This window comes from Macaca fascicularis, chromosome 3 (assembly GCF_037993035.2).
Source record: "Macaca fascicularis isolate 582-1 chromosome 3, T2T-MFA8v1.1".
Lineage (NCBI taxonomy): Eukaryota > Metazoa > Chordata > Mammalia > Primates > Cercopithecidae > Macaca > Macaca fascicularis.
In genome coordinates this window covers 52,005,079-52,025,327 of record NC_088377.1, presented here as the reverse complement: position 1 = coordinate 52,025,327, position 20,249 = coordinate 52,005,079, and the positions used below count along the sequence as shown (strand labels likewise).

General features: G+C 50.2%; 1 protein-coding gene across 11 annotated transcripts in view; it reads right to left on the bottom strand.

Moving 5' to 3' along the window:
• HIP1 (huntingtin interacting protein 1) overlaps nucleotides 1-20,249 on the bottom strand; it is a 206,890-nt gene that overhangs the window by 75,090 nt on the left and 111,551 nt on the right. For 3 of the 11 annotated variants that reach the window (XM_065541795.2, XM_074034672.1, XM_065541794.2), the window contains exon 1: nucleotides 5,544-5,669. The exons of the other annotated variants lie outside the window; for them this stretch is intronic. In XM_065541795.2, coding sequence (XP_065397867.1) covers nucleotides 5,544-5,573 — 30 coding nt within the window. In that variant the 5' untranslated portion in view covers nucleotides 5,574-5,669. Of the gene's footprint in view, nucleotides 1-5,543; nucleotides 5,670-20,249 lie in introns of those variants that run through there. 11 annotated transcript variants of the gene reach the window in all.

Genomic DNA, 20,249 nt, shown 5'->3' with positions numbered 1-20,249 from the left:
TGGTTGATGGTATAGACTCACGGATCAGCAAACTACAGTTACAAGCCACAACCAGACTAGACTAACACCTGGTTTTGAAAATAAAGCTTATGGCCGGGCACCGTGGTTCACGCCTGTAATCCCAGCACTTTGGGAGGCCGAGGCGGGTGGATTACCTGAGGTCAGGAGTTTGGGACCAGCCTGACCAACATGGTGAAACCCCATCTCTACTAAAAATACAAAAATTAGCTGGGCGTGGTGATGGGTGCCTGTAATCCCAGCTACTTGGGAGGCTGAGGTGGGAGAATTGCTTGAACCTGGGAGGCGGAGGTTGCAGTGAGCCGAGACCCCACCACTGCACTCCAGCCTGGGTGAGAGAGTGAGACTCCATCTCAACAACAACAACAACAACAAAAACAAAAGAAAAAGAAAAGAAAGCTTATTAGAATTCACCCACTCTCATGTATTTATGTATTCATTTAATATCAGCTGAGTCTGCTTCTGTGTTACAAAGGCAGAGTTGAATGGTTGTGATGGAGACCATGTGGCCGGCAAAGCCTAAAATATTTACTAACTGGCTCTTTTCAGAAAATGCTGACCCCTTGTCCATAGGATATATGTTTGGCCACAAGTTCCTTGTTGATGCTGGGGCTATACCAGAGCTTCTTGGATTAGTCTTCGTATTTGTATATGTTTGAACTTTTCTATAATGAAAGGTTAAAAAAAAAAAAAAAAACTTTGGCCGGGCGCAGTGGCTCACGCTTGTAATCCCAGCACTTTGGGAGGCTGAGGTAGGCGGATCACGAGGTCAGGAGATGAAGACCATCCTGGCTAACATGGTGAAACTCCATCTCTACTGAAAATACAAAAAATTAGCCGGGCGAGGTGGCGGGCGCCTGTAGTTCCAGCTACTCGGGAGGCTGAGGCAAGAGAATGGCGTGAACCCGGGAGGCGGAGCTTGCAGTGAGCCGAGATTGCGCCACTGCACTCCAGCCTGGGGGACAGAGCGAGACTCTGCCTCAAAAAACAACAACAAAAAAAACCAAAAAAAAACCAACTTTGACCCGGTAATCTCACTCCTAGGAGTCTATCCTTTGGAAATAAAAACTTCTTTTTTTTTTTTTTTTTTTTGAGACAGAATCTTGCTCTGTTGCCCAGGCTGGAGTACAGTGGTGTGATCTCGGCTCACTGCAACCTCCGCCTCCTGGGTTCAAGCGATTCTTCTGCCTCAGCTTCCCCAGTAGCTGGGACTGCAGGAACACACCACACGTCCGGCTAATTTTTGTATTTTTAGTAGAGACGGGGTTTCACCATGTTGGTCAGGCTGGTCTTGAACTCCTGACCTCAGGTGATCTGCCTGCCTTGGCCTCCCAAAGTGCTGGGATTACAGACGTGAGCCACTGTTTCGGGCCTAAAAAAAAAAAAAAACAGAAAAAAAGAATTAGCCAAGTGCAGTGGCTCATGCCTGTAGTCCCAGCTACTTGGGAGACTGAGGCAGGAGGGATCACAGGAGGATCACTTGAGCCCTGGAGTTTGAAGCTGCTGTGAGCCATGATCACGCCACTGCACTCCAGCTGGGGGACCAGAGTGAGACCCTGTCTCTAAAACAAATAAATAAAAACAAATAAAGAACTGCTAAGTAAACTGCCCAGGCCTGTAACATCAGCAAGGGTAGGGCAGGGGTTCAGACTTTGCAGGGTGACCGAGCTCAGGCTCAGGATCACAATCTCAGCACTAGACAAGGCCCTCTACGTAACAGAGACACGATCAGAATCCACATACTGGAAAAATGGGTTAAACTTCACAAGATGAAATCTAGTAGGTATAAAGGAAATTTTCTATACTTAGGCCTAAACTCACTGGCACAGGGGAGCTGTGACTCAAAGCAGCACTTGTGAAAATAATTAAGGTGTTTTGGCTGGGTGCGTGCCTCACGCCTGTAATCCCAGCCCTTTGGGAGACTAAGGTGGGTGGATCACGAGGTCAGGAGTTCAAGATCAGCCTGGCCAAGATGGTGAAACCCCGTCTCTACTAAAAATACAAAAATAATTAGCCGGGCGTGGTGGTGGGCGCCTGTAATCCCAGCTACTAGGGAGGCTGGGGCAGTGAATTGCTTAAACCCGGGAGGCAGAGAACGCTGTGAGCCGAGATCGTGCTACTGCACTCCAGCCTGGGGGAAACTCTGTCTCAAAAGAAAAAAAAAAAAAAAAGAATTAAGGTGTTTTATTTGGCTGCTAACTTAGTAACAGCAAGATTTTGATATGGTTGATGAACATGCAAGTCTGATCTCTCTGGATGCATTAAAAGGAGTATAGTGTTCAGAATGAGGGAGCATATGGTTTCAGTTCTCTACACCGATAAGGCCATGCGTGAAACACTATTCAGTTTCAGGTTTTATACATTATGAAGGAAACTAACAAGCTGGACCATTTCCAAAAGACAGTGACCTGGATTGAAATGGATTTAAGATCTGAAGAAAATTTAGAGAAACATCAATGTTCTGAAGCGTGACCATCTGGAAGCAGGAAAAACTCCAGAGGCTCGAACCTAGACCAATGGGCAGAAGTCCATCCAGAGAGGCAGTTTCTGGATGAACTTAAAGCTGTCTCATGAAAGAGAACTCCTCATTATCAGAAACACACATGCAGAAGAGAGGCAGCTTCTCTGGGTTATTGTGAAAAAGATGGACAGGCTCAGATGACATTAGATGACTTCTAGGTCTCTTCCCATTTTTAGACTCTGAAAAGTCTCTGGATATCAAGCCAAGGAACTGTGATCTGATGGGTACTGGGGATCCACAGAAGGCTCTTGAGCAGGGGAGGAACCTGATACAAATGACCCTCCGTCCTCCTGAATGAGTTACTTCTCCAGTGCGCTAAGGAAAGTGGGGAACACCCTGGGAGTCACCACCTCCCAGTATGAATCCAGTGCAACTGACAAGGACCTGGCCTAACCACTGGCTTGTGGAAAGAAGTTTCCTCCTAAACCAGCAGCCAGAATGCACCTGTAAGCTCTGCCTGAGCTTGCCAGGACTGTCCCAGACCCTCCTCCTGCTGCTCTCGGGGAGCTCACAAGAGCTCTCAGGCACTGTCATCATCGCGCCCAAGCTCCCCAAGCAACACTTCATCAGAGGGACTGTATCCATGAGGCAGAGTCCACCCCATGGTTTGGGGCCCATTGCCGAGCCTGTGGCAAGGCTTCTTGGGGGCTCATTCTGGGTTCTAACGCAACCTGTGGGTCCCCCAGGGGGCTGGGGAATGTCAGATACTGAGAGGTTTCCAGGGCGGAAGTTCCCTGCTAAGACCAGTTTCCCGTGGCTCTCCACCCCACCCTCTACCATACACACCCCCTGTTCTTTCTACTTTCCAAACCCTGACCTCCTTCAAGCTCATACCCAACGGTACCGTTTTCTTTTTTTTTGAGACGGAGTCTTGCTCTGTCACCAGCTGCAGTGCAGTGGCGCAATCTCAGCTCTGTGCAACCTCCTCCTCCCTGGTTCAAGTGATTCTTCTGCCTCAGCCTCCCGAGTACCTGGGACTACAGGCATGTGCCACCATGCCCAGCTACTTTTTATATTTTTAGAAGAGATGGGGTTTCACCGTGTTGGCCAGGATGGTCTCAATCTCTTGACCTCCTAATCGCCCACCTCAGCCTCCCAAGGTAGCTTTTTTTTTTTTTTTTTTTTTTTTTTTTTTTTAAGATTTAACCAAGCTACTCAGGCCAACAAGGTATTTTTCTCTCTTCCTTCTTTCTTTTCTTTTCTCTTTTCTTCTTCTTCTTCTTCTTCTTTTTTTTTTTTTTTTTTTGAGACAGTCTTGCTCTGTTGCCCAGGCTGGAATGCAGTGGCACAATCTTGATTCATTGCAATCTCTGCTTCCCGAATTCAAGTGATTCTCCTGCCGCAGCCACCAGAGTAGCTGGGATTATAGGCCTGCACCACCACACCTGGCTAATTTTTGTATTTTTAGTGGAGACAGGGTTTCACCATGTTGGCCAGGCTGGTCTTGAACTCCTGACCTCAGGTAATCCACCTGTCTCAGTCTCCCAAAGTGCTGGGATTACAGGTGTAAGCCACCTCGCCCAGCTCTTTTTTTTTTTGTAAGAGACAGGGTCCTGTTCTGTCACCCAGGCTGGAGTGCAGTGATGTGATCATAGCTCACTGTAGCCTTGAACTCCTGTGCTCAAGCGATCCTCCAGCCTCAGCCTCCCAAGAAGCTGGGACTTACAGGCATGTGCCACCACACCCAGCTAATTATTTTTGTATTTTCTGGGGAGATGGGGTCTCCCTGTGTTGCCCAGGCTGGTCTTGAACTCAGGCTCAAGTGACCCTACCCTGACAGCCTCCCAAAGCACTGAGATAAGAGTTGTGAGCCACCGCACCTGGCCTTTATTTTTCTTTTTCTGAATTCCTATTTCTCTCAACATGTTTGACACTGAGTATTACCTTCCCTCCCTATGCAGACTAGAATCCCAAGGGCAGATACCCTGCATTCTCCTTCCCTATAGGCCCACAGTTGCGAAGGCAAGTCATAAGTCCATAAATCATCAGGACTGGCTGCTTCCCAGCACTCCCTGCTCTAATGTGTACCAGGTAGAGGCCGGGCATGGTAGCTTATGCCTATAATCCCAGCACTTTGGGAGGCCGAGGCAGGAGCATCTCTTGAGCCAGGAGCTCAAGACCAGCCTGGGCAACATGGTAAGATCCCATCACTATTAAATATATATAAATATATATACACACACACACACATATATACACACACAAACATACACACACACACAAACATACAGACACACACACACACACATATATATATATTTTTTTGAGATGGAGTTTCACTCCATCTGTCTCCCAGGCTGGAGTGCAGTGGTGTGAGCTCGGCTCACTGCAACCTCTGCCTCTCAGGTTCAAGTGATTCTCCTACCTCAGCTTCCCGAGTAGCTGGGATTATAGGTGCCCGCCACCATGTCCAGCTAATTTTTGTATTTTGTATTTTTTTTTTTAGCAGAGACAGGGTTTTACCATGTTGGCTAGGCTGGTCTTGAACCGCGCCTGGTCTTTAAAATTTTTTTAGATGGAGTCTCAGGTACACCAGGTGCGATGGCTCATACCTATAATCCCAGCACTTTGGGAGGCTGGGGTGGGCAGATTACTTGAGGTCCGGAGTTCAAGACCAGCCTGGCCAACATGGCGAAACCCTGTCTCTACCAAAAATACAAAAAGTAGCCAGACATGGTGGTGCGTGCCTGTAGTCCCAGCCACTTGGGAGGCTGAGGCAGGAGAATCACTTGAACTGGGGAGGCGGAGGCTGCAGTGAGCTGAGATGGTGCCACTGCACTCCAGCCTGGGCGACAGAGTGAGACTCAGTCTCTACAAAAAAAAAAAAAAAGTCCCAGGTATGTGATTCACAGTCTGTTGAGAAAATCTACTCCCTTCTCCTCCCAGCCGCAGGCTCTCTGAAGGACATCATTTGGTTCTGAACTGTTCCCAGCTCCTCCACAGGCCAATGCCTGGGGGCCCCTCCCAGCGCCAAGGGTGGGCAGTGCGGGGCTCAGTGTCTCACCTCTGGAGGGGGCTCTGGGTTAGGGAACATCCTCTGAGAACAGGCTGTTCTCTGGACTTCCCTGGAGTCACACAGGACCTAAGACCAAGCCGTGTCTCCCCTGAAAGGGTGGCATTGTCCACCACTTCCTGACTCAGCAGGCCCCGTGTCCCGGCTGGTTCCGGAGAGCCAATTACCAGCAGGCACCACAGGAAGGGCGCCTTTCTCCCAGCCTCTCTTCCTCCCTCCCCAGCACTCCCTGTCCTCTGCTTGCCTAGGACAGCCCGGCCAGGCGGTGGCCAATGGGAAACCCTCTGGCCTTGCTTGTGTGGGGAGCTGGGCCTGGGCCTGGCCTGTGGGGCCAGTTGGACACTGTCCGGTCACACACACACAGATCTTGGCAGGAGCCCAGCCCTCAGGCTGCTAAGGCCAGGCTGGCGCACAAAGGTCTCATGGCAGGAGCAGGCACAGGGATGTGCCCCGGGTGGGGGTGGCAGGTCCCAGGCAAGGGGCCAGAGAAGGAAAACCTGAGAACAGGCAGCACAGATGGGAAAGGAGAAAGGCAAAAGAAAGGCAGAGGAGGCCGGGCGTGGTGGATCCACCTGTAATCCCCAGCACTTTGGGAGGCGGAGGCGGGCGGATCACCTGAAGTCAGGAGCTCGAGACAAGCCTGGCCAACATGGTGAAATCCCGTCTCTACTAAAAATACAAAATTAGCCAGGGGTGGTGGCGCGTACCTATAGTCCCAGCTACTCAGGAGGCTGAGGCAGGAGAATCACTTGAACCCAGGAGATAGAGGTTGCAGTGAGCAGAGATCGTGCCACTGCACTCCAGCCTGGGTGACAGAGAGAAACTCTGTCTCACAAAAATATAAAATAAAGGCCAGGCGCGGTGGCTTATGCCTGTAATCCCTGCACTTTGGGAGGCCAAGGTGGGTGGATCACCTGAGGTCAGGAGTTCAAGACCAGCCTGACCAACATGGTGAAACCCTATCTCTACTAAAAATACAAAAATTAGCCAGGCATAGTGGTGGGCGCCTGTAATTCCAGCTACTTGGGAGGCTGAGGCAGGAGAATCACTTGAACCCGGAAGATGGAGGTTGCAGTGAGCTGAGATCGTGCCATTGCACTCCAGCCTGGGCAACAAGAGGGAAACTCCGTCTCAAATAATAATAATGTTAATGATTTTCTTTTAAAAGAGCTTGTAATCCCAGCACTTTGAGAGGCCGAGGCAGTCAGATCACTTGAGGCCAGGAGTTCAAGACAAGCCTGGCCAACATGGTGAAACCCCGTAGAAAAATTAGCTGGGCATGGTGGCAGGTGCCTGTAATCCCAGCTACTCAGGAGACTGAGGTGGGAGGATGGCTTGAGCCCAGAAATTCAAGGTTGCAGTGAGCTATGATCATACCATTGCACCACTCCAACCTGGGACACACACACACACACACACACACACACACACACAGAAGAAGAAGAAGAAGAAGAAGAAAGAAAAGAGAAACAGAAAAAAAGCTGGCCATTTTATTTTTTTGTGAGACAGAGTTTCTCTATTTTCGCCCAGGCTGGAGTGCAGTGGCGCGATCTTGGCTCACTGCAACCTCTACCTCCCGGGTTCAGTAGAAAAAAAGGTTGCAGTCCAGGTGGTAACAGCTCAGGTTAACAGCTGGAACCTTCCACCTGAGTGAGGATGACAGGGAGAGTACAGAACCAAATGGAGATCAGGTGAGCCTGGGAGAGTAGACAGACAGGTGAGGCAGGGAAAGCCAAACAGCATCTCCGCCACAGGGAGCCTTCCATGCTCCGTGAGACTGCTCTGGTCCTAGCTACAACACTTGGAACTTGCTGCCCAACATCAGTGTCTTTTTAATTCTTCTCTTGATCAAAAATAATAATAATAGAGCCATTGTCACTAGATTATTGGTAGCAGCAGGAGCCACTGACCCTCACTTGGGCCTCTTCCTCCTCCCAGGCACTGCACTGCTAATTTACTTCTCATCCTCCTTTGGGCCTAGAGGGCAGGAAATCTGGGTCCCTATTTTCCAAGACAAGCTACTCGAAAGTAGCACAGCCAGCAAGAAGTGAAGCCAGAGTTCAAACCCAGGTCCATCTGAGAGCGCCTCCTCTCCCACACCGTGCTGCCTTCTTTTTTTTTTTTTTTTGACAGAGTGTCGCTCTGTCGCCCAGGCTGGAGTGCAGTGGTGCATCTCCACTCATTGCAAGCTCCGCCTCCTGGGTTGACACCATTCTCCTGCCTCAGCCTCCTGCGTAGCTGGGACTACAGGCGCCCACCACCACGCCCGGCTAATTTTTTGTATTTTTTTTAGTAGAGACAGGGTTTCACCGTGTTAGCCAGGATGGTCTCGATCTCCTGACCTCGTGATACGCCCGCCTTGGCCTCCCAAAGTGCTGGGATTACAGGTGTGAGCCACTGAGCCTGGCTGTGCTGCCTTCTTTAACTCCCAGGGTCCAACACAAACCTGTCATCAACTAACATCCTCCACCCTACTGTCTGCCTCACCTTCTTACCTGTGACATCTGGCCCCCTTGTTTTTTGTGGGGGTTTTTTTGTTTGTTTTTTTTAAGAGGCAGGGTCTTCCTCTGTTGCCCAGGCTGGAGTACAGTGGTGCAAACATGGCTCACTACAGCCTCAACCTCCTGGGTTCAAGCAATCCTCCCATCTCAGCCTCCCAGGAAGCTGCGACGACAGGTGCATGCCACCACACCTGGCTAATTTTTAAATTCTTTTGTAAAGATAGGGTTCGCTATGTTGCCTAGGCAGGTCTCAATCTGGCCTCAAGTGATCCTCCTGCCTCAGCCTCCTGAGTAGCTGGGATTATAGGCACATGCCACCACATCCAGCTAATTTTTATAGAGATGGGGTCTTACTATGTTGCTCAGGCTGGTCTGAAACTCCTGGGCTTAAGCGCTTTGGCCGTCCCAGCCTCCCAAAGTGCTGGGACTACAGGCGTGAACCATGCGCTGGGCCCTAGAATGGTGAATTTTATGGTATGTATATTTTTTTTACCATCACACACACACAGTTACAAGGTAGGTGAGCCTCCAAAACATGGTACATGAGAGAAGCGAGACATGAAATGTGACACAATGTGTGATCCTATTTGTATGAAATGCTCAGAATGGGCAGATCCATAGAGACAGAGAGCTGACTGGTGGCCACTGGGGTCCGGTAGGAGAGGGGTGGGGAGTGATTGCTTAATGGGGATGGGGTTTCCTTTTGGGGTAGTGAAAATGTTCTGAAATTAAACAGTCACGTTGGTTGCACGACACAGCGAATGCGCCGAATGTTGCTTAATTATACACTTGAATTGGTTACAATAGTGAATTTCACGTTATATGTATTTTGTCACAATAAAAAAAAGATAAAAAACACTGAGAAACTGATTTTTTTTTTCTTTATTTGAGATGGAGTCTCACTCTGTCGCCCAGGCTGGAGTGCAGTGGCGCGACCTTGGCTCACTGCAACCTCCGCCTCCCGGGTTCAAGCGATTCTCCTGCCTCAGTCTCCTGAGTAGCTGGGATTACAGGCACCTGCCTGTAATGATAAGACCCCATCTCTACAAAAAATAAAAATTTAGCTGGGGATGGTGGTATACCTGTAGTGGTGGCTACTTGGGAGGCTGAGGCAGGAGGATCTCTTGAGCCCAGGAGTTGGAGGCTGCAGTGAGCCATGACTGTGCCACTGTACTCTATCCTGGATGACAAATGGAGACCCTGACTCCCCACCCCCAAAAAGGTGGATCTTGTCCTCACAGGGACAAAGACTGTACTTCTTCCTCTCCTTTCCTTCCTTCTCTGACTATGCTCATGCCTGTAATTCCAACACTTTAGGAGATTGAGGTGGAGGATCAGTTGAGCCCAGGAGGTGGAGTTTGCAGTGAGCCCAGATTGTGCCACTACACTCCAGCTTGGGCGATACGGCGAGACTCTGTCTCAAAAAACAAAAACAAACAAAAAACGGCCGGGTGCGGTGGCTCACGCCTGTAATCCCAGCACTTTGGGAGGCTGAGGCAGGCGGATCACCTGAGGTCAGGAATTTGAGACCAGCATGGTCAATATGGTGAAAGCTCATCTCTACCAAAAATACAAAAATTAGCCGGGTGTGATGGCACACACCTGTAATCCCAGTTATTCAGGAGGCTGAGGCAGAAGAATCGCTTGAACCCAGGAGGTGGAGGTTGCAGTGAGCCGAGATCGCACCACTGCACTCTAGCCTGGGTGGCGGAGTGACACTGTCTCAAAAAAAAAAAAAACAAAAAACCAAAAACCAAAAAAAAAAAAAAAAAATGGAAAATGTACTTTATGAAGAAAAAAGACCAGTTATGGGTGTACAAGTTACTTATGTCTATGAGTAGCACACAATAACGAATAGTGTCAGAAAACTAAACCCCCAATGAGACGAAGCTTCCAGAACAGGTGTAGGATACACACAAGGGCTACCTTATTACATGAGACGCAAAAGGAAGAAGGGAGGGATGGCTGTGCTGCTTTCAGCCAAGGGTGATCATAAACTCTGATTTTGCTCCTGTCTTTTCTTTCCGGAACAATCTTTGAACTGAAAAAGCCAGAAAGAACACCAAAATAGACAACCCAAGTCCGAGGTGAGTTCGGCAACAGCAGGAGCTCCCTGGGTGCCGAGCGAGCTGAAGGCTTCTGACTTGGAAGGGGTAACACACAGTACAAGAGACTGAGAGACAGCAAAGCTAATGACACCATCAGGGAGCTCGGCCAGATTGTGGAGAAAGACAGTGGTACCCAAAGTCCGGATGCGGGTAAGGATGATCGGGATTTGCCAGAGAGAAGGTAAAACACATTAACCATGAGAGATTCCAGAACGGAAAGGAGGCACCGATCACACCAACTGAAAGAAGTCATGTGAGACGGATCTTGTTTCCCTGTGAGATTCTAGACCAATGTTTCCTGGACATGAAACAGACATGGTGTGTGTCTGAATCTCCATCATCAAGGCATTTAATAAAGTCTCTCAACCGGGTGCGGTGGCTCACGCCTGTAATCCCAGCACTCTGGGAGGCCGAGATGGGCAGATCACTTGAGCTCAGGAGTTTGAGACCAGCCTGGCCAACATGGTGAAACCCCGTCTCTACTAAAAATGCAAAAAAATTAGCCGGGCATGGTGGCATGCACTTGTAGTCCCAGATACTCGGGAGGCTGAGGCAGGAGAATTGCTTGAGTACGGGAGGCGGAGGTTGCAGTGAGCTGAGATCCTGCCACTGCACTCCAGCCTGGGTGACAGAGCAAGACTCCATCTCAAAATGAAAACAAAAACAAAGTATCTCATAACATCGTCCTAGACAAGAATAAGAAAGGACAGGCTGCCAGGAGTCCAAACTGTCAGGCCTCTGAGCCCAAGCTAAGCCATCATATCCCCTGTGACCTGCACGTATACATCCAGATGGCCTGAAGCAACTGAAGATTCACAAAAGACGTGAAAATAGCCTTAACTGATGACATTCCACCATTGTGATTTGTCTCTGCCCCACCCTAACTGATCAATGTACTTTGTAATCTCTCCCACCCTTAAGAAGGCTCTTTGTAATTCCTCCCACCCTTGACAACGTACTTTGTGAGATCCACCCTCTGCCCACAAAACACTGCTCCTAACTCCACCGCCTGTCCCCAAACCTATAAGAACTAATGATAATCCCACCACCCTTTGCTGACTCTTTTCGGACTCAGCCCGCCTGCACCCAGGTGAAATAAACAGCCATGTCGCTCACACAAAGCCTGTTTGGTGGTCTCTTCACATGGACACGTGAGACACAAACCACCGCCCACCAGCCAAACCTGGCCTCTGCCTGCTTGTGCGTGGCCTGCGAGCTAGGACTGGTTTTTATGTTCTTGTTTAGGGACAGAGTCTTGCTCTGTTGCCCAGGCTACAGTGTAGTGGTGCGATCAGAGTTTATTACAGCCTTGAACTCCTGGGTTCATGCAATCCTCCCACCTCCACCTCCCAAGTAGGTGGGCCTACAGGTGGGCACCACCACGCCAGGCTAATTTAAATTTTTTTGGGGGGACTGGGCACAGTGGCTCACGCCTGTAATCCCAGCACTTTGGGAGGCCGAGGCGGGCGGATCACAAGGTCAGGAGATGGAGACTATCCGGGCTAACACGGTGAAACCCCATCTCTACTAAAAATACAAAAAAATTAGCCAGGCGTGGCGGTGGGCGCCTGTAGTCCCAGCTACTCGGGAGGCTGAGGCAGGAGAATGGCGTGAACCCGGGAGGCGGAGCTTGCAGTGGCTGAGATGGTGCCACTGCACTCCAGCCTGGGCGACAGTGCGAGACTCTGTCTCAAAAAAATATATATATTTTTTTGTAGAGTCGGGGGTCTCACTTTGTTGCCCAGTCTGATCTTGAGCTCCTGGCTTCTAGTGATCCTCCCGCCTTAAGCTTGCCAAAGTGCTGGGATTATGGGCGTGAGCCACACAGCCGGCTGGGTTTTCAATTTTTTAAGGGTGGGGGAGGAGGAGGAGGAGAAGAGTAGCAGCAGGCCACAAAGCCAAAAACATTTACCATCTGGCCCTTTGCAGAAAATGTTTGCTGGCCCCTGGCCTGGGCAGGGCAGCCTATGAGGGTGGATGTCCACATTACAGAGGCTGATTACTGGCCCCCATCACTTTGGGGTAAGGCATGCTGGCGCCCGAGCCTGTGTCCTCCTCCTCATGTTTACCAGGGAGGTATATGTCAGGCACAGTGATTAATCTAACTGATGCTGGGAACAACAGTAACTGCATTTAGATGACTTTTTTTTTTTTTTTTTTTTTTTTTTGACAAGGTCTTGCCTGTTGCCCAGGTTGGAATGCAGTGGTGCAATCACGGCTTATTGCAGCATTGACCTCCTGGGCTCAAGCAATCCTCCCACCTCAGCCTCCCAAAATAGTTGGGAGCACAGGTGCATGCCACCATGCTCAGCTAATTTTTTTTTTTTTTTTTTTTTGAGACAGAGTTTTGCTCTGTCACCTAGGCTGGAGTGCAATGGCGTGATCTCGGCTCACTGCAACTTCCGCCTCCCGGGTTCAAGTGATTATCCTGCCTCAGCCTCCCAATCCCTCTCAGCTGGGATTACAGGCGCCCACCACCACTCCCGGCTAATTTTTTTGTAGATTTTAGTAGAGATGGGGTTTCACCATGTTAACCAGGCTGGTCTCGAACTCCTGACCTCAGGTGATCCTCCTGCCTCAGCTTCCCAAAGTGCTGGGATTACAAGCGTGAGCCACCGCACCCAGCCGCTAATTTTTTATTATTTGTAGAGGTGGGGATCTCCCTTTGTTGCCCAGGCTGGTCTCGAACTCCTGGCCTCAAGCCATCCTCCTGCGTCGGTCCCCCAACGTGCTGGGATTACAGGCGTGACCCACCGCGCCCAGCCTCAGTGTGGTTCCTTGTGTGAGTCTTGGTTTCTTGGTCGCCTTTTCCCTGTATGCCAGCTGCCTCCCTCCACAAGAGAACATCTATGATGACCCTTGGGGTGCCCACTTAGGTTTTCAAAGGGGCCTGGAATGTAGGGCACAGGGTAAGAGACTTGGACACCAGGTCCTAGGGTAGGAGACTTGGACACCAGGTCTTAGGGAAAGGAGAAGCTGGCCCATGTGCCCTCCTCTCACCCACAGGGAGCTGTGGCTTCGAAAGGGGTTCCTCCCTTGTAAGGCTGCTGCTTCTGTCGTCATGGAGGAAGCCTTGGTTCCGCTTCCCCAGCACCCCAAACTGCAAAGTCACGCCCACAGGTATTGCACCCAGAGGGCTCATTCCCCATTCATCAGTCACTGGTTGGGCAAGTCACCCTCCCTAGAAAGCTCAGCCTTGGGTGAATCCACCAGACATATCCTGATCTTTCACTATTCACAGAGCCAGACTGGAGCGGCCTTTTGTAATGGCCCTGGCCAGAGCTTACGGATAGGCAGCTTGTCAGCAAGAGTGGGAAACCCTGGGCTGCGCCCTCCCCACAAACCACCAGCATTGCCCAACTTCCTCTCTTCATGCCCTCTACCACTCTCTCATTTCCCCAGCTTTCTTTCTTTTTTTTTTCTTTCTTTTTTTTTTGAGACGGAGTCTCGCTCTGTCGCCCAGGCTGGAGTGCAGTGGCGCGATCTCGGCTCACTGCAAGCTCCGCCTCCCGGGTTCACGCCATTCTCCTGCCTCAGCCTCCCGAGTAGCTGGGACTACAGGCGCCCGCCACCGCGCCCGGCTAGTTTTTTGTATTTTTTAGTAGAGACGGGGTTTCACCGTGGTCTCGATCTCCTGACCTTGTGATCCGCCCGCCTCGGCCTCCCAAAGTGCTGGGATTACAGGTGTGAGCTACCGCGCCCGGCCCTTTTTTTTTTTTCTTGAGACAGTTTCACTGTCACCCAGGCTGGAGTGTAGTGGTGCAATCTCGGCTCACGGCTACCTACCTCCACCTCTCGGGTTCAAGCAATTCTCCCACCTTAGCCTCCCAAGTAGCTGGGATTACAGGGATGCGCCACTAACTCCAGCTAATTTTGTATTTTTAGTAGAAACAGGGTTTCACCATGTTGGTCAAGCTGGTCTCGAACTCCTGACCTCAAGTGTTTCACCCGCCTCAGCCTCCCAAAGTGCTGGGATTACAGGTGTGAGCTACCACGCCTGGCTAATTTTTGTATTTTCAGTAGAGATGGGGCTGGTCTTGAACTCCTGACCCCAGGTTACCTGCCCGCTTCAGTCTCCCAAAGTGCTGGAATTACAGGCGTGAGCCACGGCACCCAGCCATTTCCCCAGCTTTCTATCAGTGAGGTTAGTTTTGTCTCTTCTCTTTTATTAATATACTGCAACTTTTCTCCGTTGATCTGAAGACGCAAGGTGAGTGACGCCTGACTTACAGGAGGTCCCCCAGCATGGGAACCATCCCTTATCCAGCTCTGGGTCTCTTGAAGTGCCCAATTTCTAAAAGTGACCTTTCTGTCAAGTGAATGAGTCAAGCCCCAGCCACATCCCAGCACTAGAAAACCTGATGCCTCTCCCTTGAGAACATCCTTTTTTTTTTTTCAAGGTTTTTTTTTTGTAGAGATGGGGTTTCACTATGTTGCCCAGGCTGGTCTCAGCCTCTTGGGCTCAAGTGAGCCTCCCACCTCGGCCTCCCACCCAACATCCTTGACATCCCACCTTTTGTTCTATTTCTGCAGGAATCACTGTGCCTAGAAAGGAAGACTTTGGTCAGTGGTTCCCAGACTTGGCTAGGCCAGGATATCATCTGAGAATCCTGTACCCCTAGTTTATATACACACCCCTAGATTCCTTTGCTCCACCCCCAGATTGGACTCATTTGGCCTGGGGAGGGTCCATGGCATTGTTAATTCTGGTGATGTTACAGAAGAACATTCTATGTCAGAGTCTAATAAAAAAAAATCAGCTAAAAGAAAAACAGTGGCTGGGCACTGTGGCTCACACCTGTAATCCCAGCACTTTGGGAGGCACAGGTGGGCGGATCACTTGAGGTCAAGAGTTCGAGACCAGCCTGGCCAACATGGCAAAACCCTATCTCTACTAAAAATACAAAAATCAGCCAGGTGTGGTGCGTGTGCCCGCTGTAATCCCAGCTACTCGGGAGGCTGAGGCAGGAGGATTGCTTAAACCCGGAAGGCAGAGGTTGCAGTGAGCTAAGATCACACCAGCCTGGGCAACAGAGCAAGACCCTGTTGCAAAAAAAAACAAGAAAGAAAAGAAAAGAAAAACAGTAACAAAAAGGAAGAATGAGAGCAAAGAGAGAAGAAACAATAAAGATGGTGGAAATGTGAAGAATGAAGTCAGTTTCTCAGCTCAGACAAGCATACCTTGATGTAAGTAAATTTTTTTCTGGAAAATGTGAATTGACGCTGAGGCCAAATTAGGAGATTATTGTTCATTTCACAGAAGACATTGGTATCCGATGCCCTTAAATAGCCATCTCTGTTAGTACATTTAAGATAAGATTCAGTTTACAGAAGTGTGATTTATACAGAATCACATCTGTTACATAAAGCTCAGAAAAATAGCTCTCCTCCCATGTCATCTTGCTAACTATAGAACTGGCCCAGTATAGATGGTCACCTATTTTCTTCTAAAAGACACCACCCCTGCTCTCTGTCATCTATTTCTGTTTCACTGTAATCATGGGTAACAGATTCTTAGGGGCCACCCAGATCTCTTTCTGGTCTTCCCTAAACTCAGAGAACAACTGCTCTGAATTGTTTCCATATTCACGCATTCATTTGACATATATTTCTGGAAGGCCTATCACATGCCTGGCACTGCTTTAGAAATACAGTGAGTGTGCGGTGGCTCATGTCTGTAATCCTAGCACTTTGGGAGGCCAAGGTGGGTGGATTGCTTGAGTCCAGGAGTTCAAGACTAGCTGGGGCAACATGGCGAAATGCTGTCTCTACAAAAACACAAGAAAGTATCCAGACGTGGTGGTGTGTGCCTATAGTTCCAGCTACTTGGGAGGCTGAGGTGGGAGGATCACCTGAGCTCAGGAGGCAGAGGTTGCAGTGAACAAATATTGCGCCACTGTACTCCAGCCTGGGCAACAGAGCAAGGCTCTGTCTTAAAAAAAAAAAAAAAAAAAAAAAAAAAAAAGGCCGGGCACAATGGCTCAATGCCTGTTATCCAAGCACTTTGGGAGGCCAAGGTGGGTGGGTCACTTGAGGTCAGGAGTTCAAGACCAGCCTGGCCAACATGGTGAAACCAGTCTCTACCAAAAATACAAAAATTAGCCAGGCGTGGTGGTGCATGTCTGTAGTCCCAGCTACTCGGGAAGCTGAGGCATGAGAATTGCATGAACCTGGGAGGCGGAGGTTGCAATGAGTTGAGATAGCACCACTGCACTCCAGCCTGGGTGGCAGAGTGAGGCTCTGTCTCAAAAACAAACAAACAAATAAACAAAACCAAAATCAAACAGCAAGGAACAGAGATGACGATCTCTGTCCTCACGGGGCTTATATTTTAGCAGGAGAGACAAGCAGTAAACAAATCAGATGGCGAGAGGTGCCATGGAAGAAAGATAAGGGCAAGGATAGGGCTGGAGTGTTCTAGGCAGCGTTATAACTTCCCAAAGGTCACTGAGGGAGGCTGTACTGAGGTGACAGAGGGATACAGACGTTAAAGTGCTGAGAGGCTGACATGGTGGCTCACACCTATAATCTCAGCACTGGGAGGCTGACGAGGCAGGATTGCTTGAGACTAGGAGCTTGAGAACAGCCAGGGTGACATAGGAAGATCCTGTCTCTACAAAAAAAATTTAAAATGAAAAAATTAGCCTGGCTTGGTGGCATAGTCCCAGCTGCTGGGGAGGCTGAGGTGGGAGGATTGCTTGAGCCCAGGAGTTTGAGGCTGCAGTGAGCCATGACAGCGCTACTGCACTCTAGCCTGGACAGCAGAGTGAGACCCTGTCTCAAAAAATAAATAATGTGATGAGGAAGTGAGCCTGGCACACACCTGGGGGAAGAGTTTTGGCACAGGAGCAGAAGCCCAGCTGGCAGGCATGAGGAAGTGTGGCTAGAGCCAGAAGTCAGGGGCAGGAGGGGCCAAATCGCTAGAGGCCTCGTGGCCCATGGTAAGGACTAGCCTTTGTTCCACGTAAGACCGGGGCCACTGGAAGCTGTTTTGTTTTTGGGGGGTTTTGATAAAGACGGAGTCTTGCCATGTTGCCCAGGTTGGTCTTGAACTCCTGGCCCCAAGCGATCCTCCTGCCTTGGCCTCCCAAATTGCTGAGATTACACGTGTGAGCCAGTGTGCCCAGCCTCGCTGGAAGGTTTTGAGCAAAGCAGTAAAACGATCTGATTCACTAGGATCCCTCTGGCTGCTGTGCTGAGAACAGACTGCAGGGACCAGCGTGGCTGCAGGGACCACAGTGAAGACGCTGCTGCCTTCAATCAGGCCAGAGATGACGGTGGAGGCAGAGGAGGCGTCGAGACGTGGTCGGTCTCTGAATTTATTTTGAAGCTAGAGCTGATGGGATTTGCTGATGTTCTGGATCTGGGGTGTGAGGAAGGAAGGAGTCAAGGATAACATCGTGATGATTTGCCTGAGCAACTAGAGGGACTGAGCTGCCGTTAACAAGCTGGGGGGACCCATGGGAGAGTTGGTTTGGGGCTAGGTTAGATATGAGACACCTACCAGGCATCCCAGTGGAGCTGTGAGTGAGCAGTGGGCTGTGCCGCATCTGGAGTTCAGAAAAGGTCTGAGCTAGGCCGGGTGCAGTGGCTCACACCTGTAATCCCAGCACTTTGGGAGGCCGAGGCGGGCGGATCTCTGGAGGCCAGTTCGAGACCAACTTGGCCAACATGAAACCCTGTCTTTACTAAAAATACAAAAATTAGCCAGATATGGTGGTGTGTGCCACCCAGCTAACTCAGGAGGCTGAGGCAGAAGAATTGCTTGAACCAGGAGGTGGAGGCTGCAGTGAGCTGAGATCATGCCACTGCACTCCAGCCTGGGTGATAGAGCAAGACTGTGTCTTAAAAAAGGAACAGGTCTGAGCTACATTTATAAATTTGGGTGGGATGTAAGAGTGCATAAGAGCACCAAGGAATGAGTGCAGATGAGACGTCTGGGGACAGCCTGAGGACACCCCGATGTTCAGGAGAGACAGCAGGCCAGGTGCGTGCAGTGGCTCATGCCTGTAATCCCAGCACTTTGGGAGTCCAAGGGAGGAGAATTGCTTGAGCCCAGGAGTTTGAGACCAGCCTGGGCAACACAGTGAAACCCCGTCTCTACCAAAAATACAAAAATTAGCAAGTCTTATAACCCGGTCCCTACATAAATACATAAGGATAGGAGGGAATCAGTGATGGAGATAGAAAAGAAACAGCCTGTGAGGTCGGGGGAAGCCATATGAAGAAATGCATCTTGGCCGGGCATGATGGCTCATGCCTGTAATCCCAATGCTTTGGGAGGTTGAGGCGAGAGGATCCTTTGAGACCAGGAGTTGGAGGCTGTAGTGAGCTATGATTGCAGTACTGCACTCCAGCCTGGGCAAGACAGCAAGACTGTCAAATAAGTAACAATCTATCTATCTATCATATATATACATATATATACACACGTATATATATACACATACACACACACACACACACACACACACACACACACACACACGTATATATTTTAAGGAAATTGGCCGGGTGCAGTGGCTAACGCTTGTAATCCTAGCACTTTGGGAAGCTAAGGTGGGCAGATCACCCGAGGTCAGGAGTTTGAGACCAGCCTGGCCAACATGGTGAAACCCCATCTCTAATAAAAATAAAAAATGTAGCCAGGCATGGTGGTGGGCACCTGTAATCCCAGCTACTCGGGAGGCTGAGGCAGGAGAATCGCTGGAACCTGGGAGGCAGAGGTTGCAATGAGCTGAGATCGTGCCTCTGCACTCCAGCCTGGGCAACAGAGTGGGACTCCATCTCAAAAAAAAAAAAAAGCCAAAAAAAAAAGCTCTCCCCCTGTGATGGTAGATGGAGGAGAGAAAGGGAGGCTGGGAGCTGGAGGCACGGAGTGCTCTGCAAGATTTCTGCTGTGAAGAGGGACAGAGAGAGAGGGCAGCCGCAGGGAGGAGGTGGGCTCAAAGCTTTCTTGTTTCCGGCGGGAGACATGATAACGCGTTTGCATGTGCATGAGAAGAGGACAGGAGAGTGGCAGGGATGGGGATGGGGCCTGGTGTCCAGCAGGAGGGCAGGCTGGGCCAGATCCCACAGGACAGACACAGATGGAGGCGGACATGTGGGTGAGGGCAGTGCCAGTTTCCACAGATCATGTCTCTTCACAGTGAAACAGGAAGCGAGCTCAGGGCTGAGAGCTCAGGATTTGAGGAATGCACAGGATGCCCGGAGATGCACTCAAGGCCCAGGCAAGTGGCACTTGGAGAAAGGAGCTAAGCCAGCCTCCGCCTCCTCTTCTCCAGCCCAGTTCTCCCCAGAGCCTCTCCCTTGTCCTCAAACCAACTCTTCTCCTCCTCCTCATTGTCTTTCTGGCTTGTAAAGTGCTTGAGGCTGGACACAGTGGCTCACGCTTGTAATCCTAGCACTTTGGGAGGCCAAGGCAGGAGGACTGCTTCGGCCTAGGAGTTTCAGACCAGCCTGGGCAGTAGTGAGACCCTATCTCTATAAAACATCTCTATAAAAAATTAGGCTGTGGTGGCTCATGCCTATAGTCATAGCTATACAGGAGGCTGAGGCAGGAGGATCACTTGAGGGCAGGAGGATCACTCGAGCTCAGAAGGTCAAGGCTGCAGTGAGCTCTGATCGTGCCACTGCACTCCAGCCTGGAAGACAGCACCGGACCTTGTAAAACACACACACACACACACACACACACACACCCCTTCAGAGCACAGACCTCACTGAACTCAGGTCAGAACCAAAGGAAAGAGATGGAGTGAGCAGTGAGGCTGCGGTTACATGCTGGAGGCCACGGAATCAGGCGAGCAGAGGCACTGGTGGACACTCCCTGCTCTGGACCCAGGGAGTGAGAACAAGCTGGGGAGGATTTGCTAATCAGTTTTCTAAAGTGGAAAGAGGGGTTGTTGCTAATTCCGGAGGTGGATTTCATCATCGGCTGCACGGCTGTGACGTGACTTCCTCAGAAAGCAAAGCTGCCAGAAACTCTCCCTTCTACTTCTGTCTTGGGGGTGAAGAAGAGCCCTTCCTTAGGGGAGTGGGAGAATAAAGAACTATGAGATTCAGAAGTATAGGGGTGTTGGCGGAGG